Genomic DNA, 17110 nt, shown 5'->3' on the forward strand with positions numbered 1-17110 from the left:
ACAAGAATTCCCATAATTTTTTTCATTTAATTACTCCTTTTGTCATGCCTTATTGAAGCTGACCGACAAGCTTAAACATCTTCTGTGAGTGAAAGCGGAGAAACAGACAGCTCCAATGAGCTTGGCTTCCCTAAAACTCCAGGCTAAGAAAAGCCTATGAAGTGTTTTATACAACATCCTCGCAGATCTGGCTGGCTCTGCAGCTCTGTATTCTTCACACAGGACACACAGAAAGATCCTATCTTGTGCTCCTGATGGAGAAATAAGAGACTGTGAGTGTGTCTCAATTTCACAGGTCATGGAGTGTGCTGGAAAAGCACAAGAACGATGCATGCTGGTAAGAGCACAAGCTTTGCCATTTCTTTTAAGTACCTCTCAAATCAGATGCTTCTCCTTTTTTATCTCCCCTTTGGATTCTGATCATTCAGAAGAAGCCCAAGGGAGGAATTAGTTTTCTTCAAGGAAATTCTTGAAAACAGAGTAGAAGCCACTTCCCTCCTTTTCCCACAAGATGTAACTCTCTGCCAGTTCATCAGTGTTAACTCAGCATCAAACACAATTACTTTTAAGCAGGGAGGGGAAAGGGTTTAGGAACCCAAGTGATGAGTCAAAACCAAAAGACTAAATGCATGTACTAAGAAATGATTGAAAGGAGGAGACTTGGAAGCTTGTGGACTTGATAGAAAATTCCATCACTTTCGATAAATCCGTAATTTGCTTCTTCATTAGGGGCACTAATTATTCATCATTTTATACAGCCAAGTACTAATAAAGCTGTATATGCATCTATTTTTAAAGGAAAATAATAGTAAAAAAGCAGGAAAATTGGTAACTACCTCTACAATATAATGTTTGGACCCTGTAATTTTAAAGTGAGCCTTACTAAACTTCTACATTCACCAAAGGTACGCAGTGGAGTTTGTTAATGTTTAACTCTTTTCCTTCTCCTAACAGCAAGTTAGAATTTGTGTTACTGCAAATACTGGGCTAGGCACATAAGGCAACATTACTGAAAACTGCGGTGAAAAAATAATCAAATTTTAAAAGCACTACAGCACAGACAAAATATACAAAACTAAGGGTTACTTTGCCTCACATCAGCTCAGAGATCTTTAATGCTGTGACTTAACAGCACTTTCCCAGTCACCTTCCCATCACGCCTTCAAATGTTTACCTAAAACCTGCAGTAGAGATTTATTTTTTTTTTTCCCCTTGCCGCTAAGGAAGGAAAAGTTGTAAACTTCTTGACTCCGAAGTTTTACGAATCTACAATGTTTCCACTCCGTCTAAACGAGCTGCAGACCTCCACGGGCCATTACAATTCCGGCATTCCAGCTCTGCTCCGCAGGGATGCTTGCCATTTTCCATTGCATCAGCTGAGGCTGGAGAGCCCCCCGGGGAGCAATGCCCTCCCGGTGCCTCCCCCTCCCCTCCCCGCAGCCACAGGGAGCCCTCCCACCACCGGACTCCAAGTTTCACGGTTTGGGGAAGCCAGGGGTGTTTTTTATTACGGCGGCGTTCAGAAAGTGGCCCCATCATGCCAGGTGTTTTACAAGCACAGTAGCAAGGGAAGTTCTTGGCCCCGAGGGGTTTTTCTCTACAGGTTAATAAGACAAGGTTAATGGGCAGGTTAAGCAAGCAAGGACTGGGGAGATTTGTGTGGAGGGGGGGTGGTGAGAATGGGGTCGAGCCCCCCTCTCCCACCCAAGTGGCATAGTGGGCACTCTTACTTGCCCTTTCTGCCTTTAAAAGACACAAAGAAAAAAACCCAAACCGAAACATGACCAAAAAAAAAAAAAAAAAAAAAAAAAAAAAAAAAAAATCTGCATTGTAATTTCAGTCAATTAAGTTTCACAAGCATCCAGAGGTATCCAAAACAAAAGCAAACTTAACAAGTTATTCTTGGGTTTGAGAAATGTTATGAGAGCTCCACGCTAATCAAACTTTGCTCTCTCTCAAAAGACAGCAAGTGGATACACATATGAAAGTAATAAACCCTACTCCCAGTTCTTCAAGTGCTTAAAACAACCATGGCACTAAACGAACACTCAAAATTCTATTTTAAATAGGAAGGGTGGGGAGGCTGTTCGCAGGGGACTGGCAGCAGCCAAGGGTACCAGGTTTTTTATGTTCTTGTTAAAAATTGATGGAGAGGGAGACTTTCAAAGTGGGTGATTCAGAGCTAAGCTCCTCTCTGGCCCTCATCTCTTCCCCACTGGCCACACTCCATGGCTTATGGGACCACCTAAGGAATACTGGGCTCCCTCGGTGAGATTTTTACCTCTTTAGAGACTTGGTTCTAATGGCACCAGCCAGTCTTGGAACAGAATCAGATAATCACTAAGGTTGGAAAAGACCTCTAAGATTATCAAGTCCAACTGTGAACCTAAAACCACTGTGACAACTAAACCACATCCTGAATCAGAGTATCAGGAAAGCTGACATCATTGTGCAACTACCCTTCCTTCTCTGAAACACTGGCAGGATATTTAGCAGCTCATTTTCACTGTCATTGTGTCAACTTGCAGAGAACTCAATTATTTTAATCGATGACTCATTTGAAAGTGTGCTCTTCTCCTGGAGGCAATCTGTAAAGACTTAAAATGACCACTCAGAACTTCAATGGGCCACAATCAGAATTTACTGAATTACCACATGCAGAATCCACACATTAAAAGGTGTTAAGAGAGAAATTTATCAGACAGCACAAATGACAGCTACCTCATGCCATCTTTCAGTCCACACTGTGTACCCCCCTGTCTGGCATATGGTATTGCAGAACTGGGGAAGGAAGCTTGGTCTCATAGCCCTGGTCAGTTCAGGGGACAGATATAACCAGCTCTACCTACCAGAGAATATTCTTAATATCTCCTGCTCCTCTGCCACAAGACACAGTGTTTCTGTTGACAAAGAAGGGAGAGAGCACTGGGGGTTTTTTCCATCCAGCTTTGCTTTATGCAAGTAGAGACAACACAATGGTAAATGTACCCTAAAGATACTGGCATTTTTATACTACAATTCCTTTAAATGAGATTCCAATTTCAAATATTTTTAAGACAAATGCTGCTATAAACAAGACTTCCTGCCTTGTTTCTTTCTCCTTGTATCCTCCAATGCAAGTCTTCCATTCTGTACACATGCTCTGCCAGGTGAGGGACAGGTCAGAGGGAAACAATTATTTGGTAAGTTACAGCAAAACCACTTGTGCAAGAGTCCCTGGCTAATCACTCACTATCTTGTTTCCAGGACCTTTGCTCGATCTCACTGAACTCGTTCTGTTTGCTCTTTCTTTACATCCTCAACTTCTGACTTCATTCACCATCCACTGCATATGTCACCTGCATTCGTCACTGAACACAAAATTAATTATTATTTGTTTTTTCTGCTTACTGCAGTAGCTTTATGCTCTGCAGAAGCTCAGAGAGCTCTTAAAAGCAAAATACAATAAATCATATTACTCCTGATGTTATCCATAGGCAGGAGGGTAGTAGATTAGTAGGCAATTCACCATTTGGGCCTCAGCTGCCCATCATCACAACTATTTTACCCGGTCACTGTACCCACAGTCCAACCATGGTTTTGGAAGGAAGGTGTTTGGAAGGAAGAGTTAATGCTCAATTAATAAGTCAGATGTGGGCTTCACTCTGGGCACCTACAAAATTTTTAATTCTCTACTATTAATTCTCTGAGTTAGACACATAACATGTAGTAAGTGGCATGTAGAAGCTCAAGGAGCCCTTTTCAAGACAGCTCTCTTATGACTTCAGGGTGAGACCATTCTTTCCCAGTAGTCTTTTACTTCACCTGCTGAAGGACAGCAGCTTTGCCTCCAACCGTGAAGCAACAAAAGTATACAACTTTCTATGCAGAACTCTAAGAACAGGTGGATCAGGTGGATGCTATTTTCTGACAGGCACAGCTCCAAAGGAATACAGTCACATACAGAGCTACACCCCAGCATACAGGCACCAGGGGGTAAAAATTCTAGCAGTTCACAAAAAGCTTCTAATATATTTAATTCCTCTTCTGTCTGTACACTTTCTAATCTGGTGCATTACATAAGCTTTCCAATCAAATACCAAGGTACATACACCAAAAAATACATCCTTCGTGGTTTGCTGGCAAAATATCATCTTATTTTGCAGCACTGAGAAATTCTTGAAGAGTTCAGTGAAACTGTTTCTATGATCCTGCTTTATGGTACTCTGAAGTTGAGCTAGTCCTTCTTGGACATTTACCACTGCTGCACATGAGCTTCAGTACAAGGATTCTTCCTTTTAGTTTCAGTTCAGAGCTGGTATGGTGTTTCTGTTTTAGGTTACTAGAAAATACAGAAAGGTAGGAATTTTCTTTTTTCCAGAAATCCTTCTGTTTAGTATGAGTCTTCTGTATGAAAAGGAAAAAGCCAAAACCAACATAAAATTAAAAAAAAATGTGCTTCATCTTGTTCACGGGCAACATTTGAAAGGTAACTATCACAAAGACATCTGTACTTGCACAAGTTTAAAAGTAAACCAGATTAAGAGAAGTAAGGAAGAGCAAGTGTTTCAGGAAAGCAGAGCATTAACTATTTCAATTGGTAAAGTGGAATAGAATTTAAGTAAGACTCTTGGCTTTTATCACCTTAAAAATGTTAATACAAGAAAGAATAGGTCCTCTATTTTATCTGTTCCTACAGAGCAAGCAGAGATATCCTTAAAATGCTGTAGCAAGGAATCCAGTTCTCAAAATATGGGAAGAGAAGGAATCAAATCACATCCCTGTGTTCAAATCTCATTTAACTCATCAAAGTAGATGCAATTATGAGAAGGGGGTTAAGCCTTCAGCACATATCAGTATTTTGCGCACTGTTCAAAATTAAGAACCAAAACAAATATTTAAATTCCTGAGAACATTCCCCACCAGATTTTAACGAGGTTAGATCAAGAGCTTAAACTAATTGGTAAGGGTTCTTTTGAGGTCTTTACATCAGTTACTTCAGTGCAAAACAACCTCCAGGGTAAAGCACACCTTTACACAACTTAAATAAAGAACCACCAAATGCTCATTAATGGGGGGAGGCAGGAAGAACAGATGCAAGATTTTCAGATACTTGTTAAATATCCTTATCCTCCTCATTCTATGCTAGAAAAAAAAATAAATTGCTACCCCAATATGCTTATTTAAGGTCAGTATTTTAAATAAACCAGATCAAGTGGCACAGCAAAAACTCAGGTCCAAAGGTTTTCCTTTTTACACGGTGCACTGACTCCTACTCTCATTATGGGCCATAAATGTTTATGAGAGTTCATCATCATCTTGCTGAGACAATACATTTTATCTAACTTCCTAGAGCCACGTATCAATAACCTCCAGGGAACTTTCTGTAAGACTGAGTATCTACTGCCTTCTCCTTTCACCCCACAACCAAAAAGGACTCTTGTGTGTGTGTGTGTGTTTGTTAAGTATCTAGATTTTTAACTGATGTAAGGAAAACAACAGGACTGTGAAAGGTATTTTCTTATGTGTGTTAAAATCAGAGCAAACACATTATAAAAGAAGGAAACACCACAGAGCTGAAAGAATAGTTGACATTAATTACTTTACTACTAATTCACTATCGTTGGGTGTATTTCCTGAAACACTTCCCTGTAGCAGATCAGTAGTAAACATATTCCTTACACTTCCCTTTTCTTCTTATACTCCTCCACCACTGGTTCTCAAGCCATCAGTTGTTACTGCATTGACAAATATGCCCATCACTAGCTATTTAACCAAAAATCAGATGAAATTCTCAAATCTAGTCTTTGCTAAGAGGAATGCATTTGACAAGCTAAAATAAAAATCCTCCTTTTCCTAAGGAGGGTGTTAACATATTAGATTTTCTTTCTCTCCAGCTAACACTCATCCTTTCTAACTGCACCTGCCTAAGTTGACATCAGCCAGATAAAGTGCACTAGTATCCTGCATGTGGTTCAAGTTGCATTTTCAGATTGAACAGATAACCACCACGTGCAAGAAATTAAAAAGACTCTGCACTGAGGAGCTGGGAAACCCTCCCATGTCCATTCCTACAGCAGCCACAGGCAAGTCTGAGTGTGGAGACACTCAAACCACCTCCTTCACAGGGTCCAGCAGAAGAAAAAAGAAGATCAAAGCCATGTCTCACAGCACTAATCTATAGAGGGACAGTAGAAGAAAGGGAACTTTGTGATCCTCTCCCTTGCTTGGTATTACTGGATAACCCCCAGCTCCTTCCTGCTATGAGGTCTAATTCTCAGTTACTAGAGAGCTGTTGTCTCTTTCCATCATGAAAATTACTTTGTGAATAGTCTGTATTGCTGCATGGAGCTGTAATATGCTTCTGGTTATTAAAAAAACCTCAAGACAGATTAGCAGAGTTGGGCATTCAAGCAATAAAATGATTTCTTAAGAGACATGAACTGCTTCTGGGCTGGTGTGTTTTTAAATAACAGTTTTAAATTTAAGGCAGTATTAACCATGTATTTCAGAGCTCTTACATTAATCACTTACTCTGCCTATAAACCACATATTTACTTGGTAGCCCATATGGAAGAAGAGTTACTTAATCTAATATATTAGTTCACAACCCACACATCATTCTTGCCAAAAAAGCAAAGAAAATGGAAGGACAAAACATAGCTAAAGTAAACCCCTACTTAGCTTTCTGTTAGTGCCTCTCACATAAGCATCAAGTGCACCCATCCAAGTGCAGAAATTATTCATTTTTTCTGTATGCAATTTCAAAATAGTTGTGGAAAAGTTCTCTTAGTAACACAACCACCTCCCTATCACTCATCTGAAGTCACTGCGAACCTCAGTGAAACCTTCTTGCTAAGATGAAGCATCTCTCTGGAGGTTTTTCCTTTTTTTCTCATGATTAGTCAGTCTCTACTGTAGTTCTGACATCTCAGAGACTACACATACACTTCATTAGATCACTGATCGAGTCACTACAAGGAATTTCCTACTTGTATTCATCATTCCCTCTTCTTTCAGCCTTGGATCTACTTCATACCCCTCCTTGTGAACACTAGGTCTACTGTTCCATGACAGAGATAACAACACAAGCACATGTTAACACCAACAAATCAAGAAATCCTCTATTACAAAGACTGGAATTTCTATGGATGGTTTGACCTGGACTTTAAAAAAAAGCAATAAATGAGAGACAAGGAAAAGAAGGCATGTACAATACTTAGAAGATCAGGGAAGCAAATCTCTTTTACTATTTTTGGCCCTAAAATAGCAGGCATTTGCATCCAAAAAACTATATTGATTGGTTTCTGTTTATATATATATTATGGGTATGCATAGAAAAAATTCTGCTATAACTCAAGTTGATAGAAGCACTGTTGAAAAATTGTGGTCACATCAGTTATCACAGCAGCACTTTCCTTCTCTTTCAAGTGTTTTTGTTTGGTTTTTTTTTCTATTGGTACATCATACCTGAAAGCAGATACACAGAGCTGAAATTCTTCTCCAGTTTGCCCAGGAGCACAGTCAGAAAGCAGTCAGATGAGAGAGAGGTCACATCTTTAGAGCTTTGGTCATACACCACCACTTCCTGCTTGTAATCTATTTCAATCTGAAACAAAAGTAATTCAGAATAAGATAGGAAGGAAGAAGATGATTAAAAGCACTACATTACCACCTGCACCAGGGTTCCCACGCATTTGCTGTGCAGCAGTTTAGATATACAGATTTCTTACATAGCTGTATGGAAAAGTTTTTATATAATACTAAATAAGCCTGATAAAATTTAATTCCATGGAGAGTTTGTAAACTGTGTTTGTTTTAAGCTGAAGCATGCCCTATACATTTTTACCTCTAGGTAATTGTATGTTACTTGTAAAATGCTTTACTTTCAGCTAGTTTGGTTGGTTTTTTAAAAGAAGGCCCTACCTCAATTTCTGCTTCTGTTTTTTTTTGTGTGTATAAACAGTAGAGAGACTTTAACCTGTCACTTAGTCACTTATACAACATGACCTATAGAATATGCTTTAGACAACAGTGGGAATAATAGTAAAAGTATTCAGTGTTTACCATGCCAAAGCAAGAACCTAATAGACTACTTCTGCAATCAACACATTTGAAACAAACAGCAATGGATTTAAAAACCAAAATATACATTGCTACACATTAAGTTTAAACAACTTAGCTGTATCCTTTTCACTACTAACACTATTTAAAAACAAAAAAACCCCAACCAACCAATCAAAAAACCCAGCAACCAAAAACCCATCAAACTACTCACAGGGAAAGTATTTTAAACAGCAAATAGAAGGCAGGGTTGACAAAGCTACAGTTTCTTTGCAAACCGTAGAATCATTTCCCAAGCAATCACCACCAGGGACCCCAAGGAATCTTTCAAAGTTTCAGAATGAAAATCTTTCCTGCCTTAACTACATATATACAAGGAACTGTGTTTTGCAAGACATGCAAGAACCCTGAGAACATTTTTCTTAGTCATTTCTAAATCCCTCCCCTTTACTCTGTCACTTAGAGGAGAGCTGGCTACAAAGAATCCAAAGATATACTTAAAATAGTAAACAATAGCCTCTTAAATCACCTAAGAAAGAGCTCTGTTCCCCTACTTCGCTTTTTAAAAACGAATTACCTAAAGAAAAATCCTTACAAATTGCTTTCCAGGCACTCCTCTAAACAAACAGAAGGAATAACAGGAAAATGACCCCTACCTTGTGTTTTGCTGAATGCTGAATGAGCTCTGTAATCAAAACTTTGTCCTGCTGCAGCCTCCGCTTCATCAGCTTGGAGCAGTTGATGTTGATGGCATCCAAGATGTGGGATGTATTGTATTCCACAAAGGGGCGGCTATCAATCAGCAGCAATTTTTCTGTACCACTCTCCAGCAAAGCCACCAACTTCTCGGCGACAATGAGTTGAGTCCTGATCATCTCATCGGCCATGACAACAATAAGGCCTCTTTCACCACCTCCCTCTCTAATTTGCTGCGATGATGTAATGGCTGTGTACTCAAAGGCTTAGCCACACCATTGTACTAGAAGTGTATGAGGTCATGCTGGTAGTGACTGGCAAAAGAAAAGTTAAACCCATTTTCAGAAAGAGCTCTTCAACTGAATGTCTCCTCCTGCTTCCAGTTGATGTGGTGTTACAAAGGGTTCGCTCCACAAAGCAGCCCCTCACATCTGATTCATTGGGAGATGACTATGGAGTAGCCATTTCACAATTCAGACAAAAGATGCTTTCTGGCTGCTGCTGCATTACATCATTCTTTACCTTTGCTCCCACCCATCAGCTTTACGCCAGACTAGGAGCCTGTAATAAGACAAAGATAAAAAAAAAAAACAAAACATACCATAAACCAGATGAGGCCATGAAAGTCTGCAGAACAAAACATTCAGCTTTGAGGCTGTAACATACAATAAATACATTCCTGAGAAGTTCCCCTCTCTGCTCTACATTCCAAATACCTAGAGAGAGTATTTGCAACTAAGTCTCTGAATCTGTTCCAACGACCCTGCCTGGACAGCTATGCTGTGTTCCAGGCAACCCACCCAGTCTTAATTGCAGACTTCTCTTGCCACTAGCTCTGCCTCTTCACAAGACTTTGTTGGAATATAATTAAGAAATACTGCCCTAAATCACCGTATTCCTTTCAATAGCAAAACTAATTAGCTGCATTTCAGCACTTCACCACTTGGTAAGAAGTCAAAAATTAATGAAGATATATTTTTAAAGGTAAATGTATTGGAAAGTATTTCACAAACCAGCACTGCAAGTCAGGGAATTAAAACTGTACAAAAGAATGGACAAAACTTAAATCCACTTCTCTCCTTTAAAAATATGGTTGAAGAGAAAGCAGAAGAACAAAATGCTGCATCAGGACACAAGCATTTTATTTTAACTGTTTGAATTGATCATCCCACAGGGAACAGAGGTCTCCTGAACAGACCACTGAAAGGTAAAGCAGTGTGCCCTGCCTTTGGCCCTTGTGGCAGGAGGGACAGTTATGTGAGGCACATTTCCCTTTCCACACATGATGAATAACATCTGAAATAAATTACACTTTTGTAAAATTAGATCCTGGCAGCACCTGAACTACATCAATGTAAACTGAAAACAGTGGCAGCAAAGCACTAAAAGCACCTGATGTGTTTTACCACCTGTTTTTATTACTGCCTCAGAGTCTCCCGGAATACATTTTGATGGAACAAGGCCCTGTAGGAGCAGTCCTGAGAAAGGAGCCACCTCTGTATATAAGGGATTTAGCTGCACTCTTATCACAAAATCACAGAATATTAGGGGATAGAAGGGACTTCGAGAGATCATCAGGTCCAACCCCCCCCTGCCAGAGCAGGATGACCTGGTGTAGGTCACCCAGGAACACATCCAGGTAGGATATGAATGTCTCCAGAGAAGGAGACTCCACAACCTCACTGGGCAGCCTGTGCCAGTGCTCTGTCACCCTCACAGTGAAAAAGCTTTTCCTTGTGTTTACCTGGAACCTCCTACCCTCCAACTTGCACCCATTACCCCTTGCACCACCATTGGTCATCACTGAGATGGTTCCATCCTCCTGATACTCACCCTTTACATATTTATAAACATTAATGTAAGCATATAGTGCTGCAGATAGAGACTGAACAGAAAACATGAGTCAATTTGCTTTTTTACCACAACTCCACACTTGGCCTCTCCGTGCCCTCACAGGTATTTTACACAAGGCTGTGAGGAAGCCACATATTCAGCTGCCTTGGTAATTAACTCCAGCAACAAGAGACAGATGAGGCTGGTAAAGCTCTGGAGCTCAAGCCTGCCAGAATTCCTCCCCACCTTGACCTGCCAGAATTCCTCATCACCTTAACCTGGCAGCCTGCAGGCACCTGCCTGGTACCAGCAAACGAGTCTTTGTGTCAGTTCTGGCCCATGCCACCCAGCATGTGAGTCAAGCAGCCCTTTCTATCCCTGCTTTCTGCTGGCTGGGACAAAGCAAAGTAGCACAACTGTCACAAACCTGAGGTGGCCCAGCTGAAGAAAATAGAAACTGAATTGATTGACACTCTTGAGGCAGTGAAACACTGGTAAACAGAAGCAAGTTAAGAGGATGCGTTTTCCTGGATTCTTAATGCACACACAGGTACATGTGAGGGTGAAGGTTTTATATATTTTTAAAAAAATTAATTTTAAATCCTCAGTTTAAACCTGCACTTACTTATAATTTTACATACTTCAGTTTGAAGTGGTTGTTGCATCTCTTAGTTGCAGGAGAAGTCATGAATTCAAATTAATTCATAGTTGGTTCATTAGAAGACCTGTTACAGTAAGAGGGCAGATGTGTTTAGCTATGGGAAATCTCAGGTCAGGAGATGTTTTAATCATTAGGAATATTATACAAATCTAAAAATACAAAAATCTTAAAATCTAAATAAAGAAAATCTTATATATAAATTACGTTCTGAAAAAAGTGCAAACTTCACTTTAGGAACCCAAAAAAAGAAAACAAAGAAACATTTTGTGAGTGTTTCATGTACTAATACAGAAAAACACCAGGTTTCACATAAACAGCCATGAGGTTGACAAAATGGGATTTTATTTTGCCCTGACTCTACTGCTATAGAGCCAATGCTTTTAAGCTTGCCAAGATAAATGGAAGCATATAGCAGTGTATACAGCATATTTCTTTAACATACAAAAATGACTGAAAAAAATTACTATACTGAGCCTTGATTAAAACTTTTTTTAAAAAAACCCTATCTTTGCAACTTGGTTGGCAGGTGTGATCCCCCTAAAAGGGCAGACATTATATGCTGGCCTCGGGCTCTCTGTAGACAGGCTAGAAGGTATCAAAAGACCATACCATTATACAAGGGGGAAAAAAGTGAAACTTGATAGTTGTGTTCATTTTGTTTTTCAGAGAGAAAAAAGTATTCTGCTTTTTTTGTTTTGTTTTTTTTCTAATTTCTCTTAATGTCTCCTGTCACAAATTTTTATTCTATTTTATTCATATCAAAGGCTGCCAGATACCAAACCCACTGAACTCAATGAAAACTTTTCCACTGGCTCTAGTGGGAATTGGCTCTAGCTCTTTTGTGAGGTAGACAGTTTGTTCGTGAACTAGACACTGTGTTTTGATGGGTAAACTGCTGACTTAAAGTCCAAGTAGTAACAAGAAAATAAGGCAGCTGAGAAAGTACAGAACTTCAAAATGGAGGCTGTGAAAAATCAGTAATCTCTAATTTGCAACACTCAGTTTAGGTATATTTCTTATCTTCTATTTGCCTACTGTGTGCTGTCTCAGCCTTCACTCTCAGATGACAGAAATTTGTTTCACAAGACCCTTAAAAGGAACTCAAATTACTCATTTATGGTGACTGAGTAAAGAGCATACAAAGAACAAAAGGCAAGCAGGCTACCAGAAAAGAATCCTTTAAAATAACATTATTACCTTAACATTCATGTGTAATATATGTACAATATATAATGTATAATAATGTGTTAAGTTTCTGAAAGCATTCTGCCAAAGCCTTGAAAGTAATAAAACTTAACAGTGATGTCACCTCAAGTTACTGTGACTGAAATCCCATTTTGACAGGAACAGCTCCATTGGGCAGGGCAGAACAACATTATTATCAATGACAGGGTTTTGTTTTGGTTTAGTTGTCTCTGTTTCTGGTACTGCCAGACTTTGGGACTCTTTCTTGTGACCTGTCTAAACAAGAGAAACTGGCAGACTCCTTTATGTAAACACTAGAGCTGTCCTCCCCTTCCTAGTGACTACTCTTACATTCAGCTACTATGAGGTGTTGAAATATTTGTTTATTTCTGATCATAGCTTGTAAAATGGAAAAATTCAATTTCTTGACTGTTCTCTTTCTTCTGTGCTACCTGTGACTTAGATCCCAATAGTATGCATCAATACCACAGTGCCTCATAAGATGATGCAACATAATTCTTTGCCCTAGATAGGCAACTACATTGCTGATCTTCAAGGTAGGAAAGCATCTTAGTCACAGGATATTCTACACTGAAATCAGGATTACAGAAAAGTGAGCCCTTATCAAGCCATGAGAACACTGCATGAAGTCACTCACATATGCACTGGTAGCACTGCTTGGCTTCTTCCTTGTAGATGGCCTGCAACATATGGAGCTGCTTGTTACCTCATCTTTTAAAAAAGAAAATTAACTTTTTAACTCACTGTAAATCTACAAAGATCTATTCTGCACTTGCAGTATCTTCATGGTTTCTCCATACTGTTTAAAAACCAAAACAACAAAACCCTACTTCTTCCATACAAACAACTGTAGATCCCTAGTATGTAATGATGCCACAAAACTACACGTCATGCTGCCACAGGATCCCTCTTCAGCTCAGGGGGATTTTTGTCCCCATCCCAAATGGCTCAGATGGAACAAAGCAGGCAACTGCAGGACATGCATCCTGGCCCTTGTGTTGTGTGTTTGATTCTTCTGTCAAAATAACTTCTGTGTTGTATGCACTCATAATTTCTACTTCTACTACTTCAGCTCCAAGCAGTTCCCTTACACCACAGGTGGATGCTTGTTTATCTCAGGCTTTGTGCCCTGTGATAGCAACTGTTTTTGAGACAGAGAGATGCAGCAAGAATATATTTTAGCAACCTCTCAGTACAACGCTCTAATTCTGCCCTAGTTAAAGGAACTGGCAGAGAGCCTCCAGAAGCCTTTCTACAATTTCTGAAAGACTTCTACCTCGTGTAAAAAGATAACCTTGAAGTTGAACCTTGGTGTCATGAACACTCAGCAATTTTGTTCCTGACGGCACTAACACCTGCTCTGTCAGGTGCCTGCAGCAATGCTCCTGTGCATGGCACTGCTGCAGGGCAAGGTGCCAACAAAAGAACCTTACAGAATCTGAACATCAGGAGGTCTTGAAGGGTGGCAGCTTTTGCATACTCAGCTGAGACACCTGAAAGAGCTGATTCATCAATCCACGTATTTTTCCACTTTCTAGAGTGGCAAACACATGCACGTTTGAGGAAAAACACTGTCTTCTTCCCCCCACAGATTCCTTTCCACATTTCTTAGGGTGGACACTGATACAAAAAAAAAAAAAAAAAAAAAAAAAAAAAGCCCCAAAACTCTGAGTCAAACCACAGGCAGGAGTTCCTAAACTGCAGGACACATGCCATTACTGGCACATCAGCTGTTTCCAAAGGAGTATTTGGCTTCAGTGCTACTGAGCTGGAAGCTGCCAGTGGTTCAATAGCCGGTGCCAATACCATGAGCACCAGTCCCTACAACCACATGTGATAGTCACAAACCTACATAAAAGTCCTGCATCAGAGAGCAACTTCTGATCTAGCAATCATAGGGCAAATTCCCACTCCTGAAAGATGTTATTCCACCCTAACATCTATGATGAGCACAGCATTCTCTCACTTGCCTCTGAAAGACTGAAACAAAATTTGTTCTGGACAGATGCTTGTAACCCATGCTACTAGAGACTGAATGACAAAAAAGGAGAGAGAGGGACAATCCCTGCTCAAGCTGCTACTTGGCAGTGGCAAGAAACACCAAGTGTCTATGGAGCACAAGGGAAATAAGATTTCTAGTGAAAGTGAGGAACGGCTGTACTACTGAATTCAGTAAGCAAGCCAATAAATTCCAGAGATCAACAACTGTGAAATAAAACTTAAAGTCTGGGGGGGAAAAAAATGTAACTGAGGTTATGTCTGGCCTGCCATCATGCAGACCACAGAGGAGTGAGATTACAAATGGCTGTGATTTAAAAGAGATGTATTAACAGGGTGTCATGGGTCTCAACTGAGGGGAGTGAGAGTGTCTCTTGGCTTTTCAGCTGACTCAAGCAAGTGTCATCATCTCAGAAGCACATCATCTTGACAGGAGGGTGGGAAGGACACAGACTCCCCAACCCTCCTGTGCACACTCCCCTGTGGTGCAAGAGAGGAGAGCAGCAAGGAAGGTACCCAAACAGAAACACATAGCCTCTTTTTTTCTTAAATGTCACAGGTACCATGCTTGTACAAGAGAACCAGTTGTAAGAATTTCACCCTGTTCTCTCTTTGCTTATCTGGAAGGCAGTTAATGGCTGCTCCCTCTTCTACTTTCAGCACATCTGTACTTTAGACTTGTATATGCAGTCAAAACGGAATAGTGTTAATTTTCTCTTCCTTGTAAAAACAGCAGCCACATGCATTTTAGATTACACACTGTAGATTCATGAGAAAGGCATGTATAAACCAACTGAAAAGAAAAAAGGATGAAGGAGAATTTTCTGCTCAGTACTTTATTGTCCTTCATCCTACTCGACTAATTACTCAGTTCTGAATACTAATTCTAAAGAAAAGCCATCCTATTTCATTGCATTCACCAATCTGAAAACTGAGACATGGAGAAAGAGTGTCAGAGAGGAAACCACCTTCCCATGAATAAGCTGCACAAACCACCTCCAGTTTAGATTTTTAAGCTTGCTCTACTTCTACACCTACTCCTCAGTGACATTTTTACCACAAGCACTCTTAAGATAGCTGGGCTCAGCAAGATCAATGGACCTTCCTTTCAGATAACAGTAAGGTACTGCCTTTCACACAAACAGTGGTATTTGAAATAACATAATGTGTTCTACAACCAAACAAACCCACAAAACCCAACACCAAAACACTAGACTTCACTGACTGACTCAACACAGGCCTTAAATATGTGCCATGTTCTTGCAAATATCCCCCATGTACAATCACACACTCTAAGAAATAAGTCAGATTATCATCACTTGCATTTACCAAGAATCCAAACTCTTTGACACTCACTGTGGAATTATAAACATTTATTATGTGTTACAGCAGAGAAACCTGACTGACACATTGTGAGCTGGTGGGAAGTGTCAGAACATGCTATTGATATGTTACATCACTGTTCAACAGCTCAGAGACATTACTGGGGGACTCCCTTCTCCATGCAAGCAAGAAGCTCTTTCCACTTAAAAATATTTTTCCTTTGTAGATTCACAGCATATAGTTTTGTGACATCCAAACAAATACTGTTAACATTTTTAATTTGCTATTGCCTGGGATACTAGGGAAGAAGGAAAAGTTTCACTGGACTTTTAAAAGATTATTCTTCCTGCATGACTTTGCAGTCAAATCAACTGAAAATTCTGGAGTACTTTTTATATGAATATATTATTTTTTCATGAGCAATTACTCACCTACATTTAAGTCAAAATCAAAATGGGCTGAGCAGGATGACAGAGGGTGGTCCACATACAAAGGCCAGAAGAAGGAAATACCTAAACACAGGAAAATAAACAATTAAAAAAATACTAATTACAAGTAAAGAAACCCAGAAAATGGATTTCACACCTTCAGTGTAGTCATGTGCTGTTAAAACTCCCCCAAACACATGAAAACCTAGGTAAGAAGAGATCTGTAGATGTTGGTATTCATTTACATGGAAAGGGTCTGAAACAGAAAGTTATATGATACTGATTTTATAAAAGAGAAGGAAAAACTCCACAACAAATCTTTCCACTATCTTTAAAAAAAGAAAAAATTTGAAGACACTCTAAAGAATACAATAAAAAAACCCCACAACAATCTACTAATAGTTCAGCATCTATTAATATTATTACTAATGCTAGTGTGATTACAGCTGTGTTCACATGGACCAAAACTAATGAAACAGAGTAACTTGGGTAATTAATCCCACCTGCTCACATGCTAAAAGGGCCAACACTGGTAACCAATCATTATGTTTCAATATTACCAATCATACCCATACAATCTCTGTACAAAACACCTGCTGTTCCTACATGACCAAATTAAATTACAGCCTTCACATGAGGAAGTAAAACACATTAGTGTCAATTCCAAACCATTTCCTGGGCAGCTAAGACCAAGATTCAAATCATCACTATCAAGAGATGACAGCTCCACTTAATCACTGTAATGTAAAACCATGATAAGAAATTATTGCCAAGCACTGCCTTATTATGAAATCCAGGAGTGGCTCTGAACCACGTAGTAAATGATATGACAACCATCAAGAGGCACTGCAGCAGAGGGCTGATCCCATTACCACAGGTCAACAGGACTCAAACCCCACGTCATCTTGTAAGGAAAGGAACT

The 17110-nt window shown here is 39.7% G+C and overlaps 1 protein-coding gene across 10 annotated transcripts in view; it reads right to left on the reverse strand.

Moving 5' to 3' along the window:
- DUSP16 (dual specificity phosphatase 16) overlaps nucleotides 1-17110 on the reverse strand; it is a 69110-nt gene that overhangs the window by 23228 nt on the left and 28772 nt on the right. For 4 of the 10 annotated variants that reach the window (XM_071733350.1, XM_071733347.1, XM_071733348.1 and 1 more), the window contains exons 2-4: nucleotides 16192-16272; nucleotides 8700-9300; nucleotides 7450-7588 (exon numbers count right to left, since the gene is read on the reverse strand). In XM_071733350.1, the coding sequence (XP_071589451.1) occupies nucleotides 7450-7588; nucleotides 8700-8930 (370 nt within the window). In that variant the 5' untranslated portion in view covers nucleotides 8931-9300; nucleotides 16192-16272. Of the gene's footprint in view, nucleotides 1-7449; nucleotides 7589-8699; nucleotides 9301-11213; nucleotides 11298-16191; nucleotides 16273-17110 lie in introns of all 10 variants that reach the window. The other 6 variants (XM_071733355.1, XM_071733352.1, XM_071733354.1 and 3 more) reach the window with 2 other exon arrangements.

Source organism: Heliangelus exortis, chromosome 1, assembly GCF_036169615.1.
Source record: "Heliangelus exortis chromosome 1, bHelExo1.hap1, whole genome shotgun sequence".
Lineage (NCBI taxonomy): Eukaryota > Metazoa > Chordata > Aves > Apodiformes > Trochilidae > Heliangelus > Heliangelus exortis.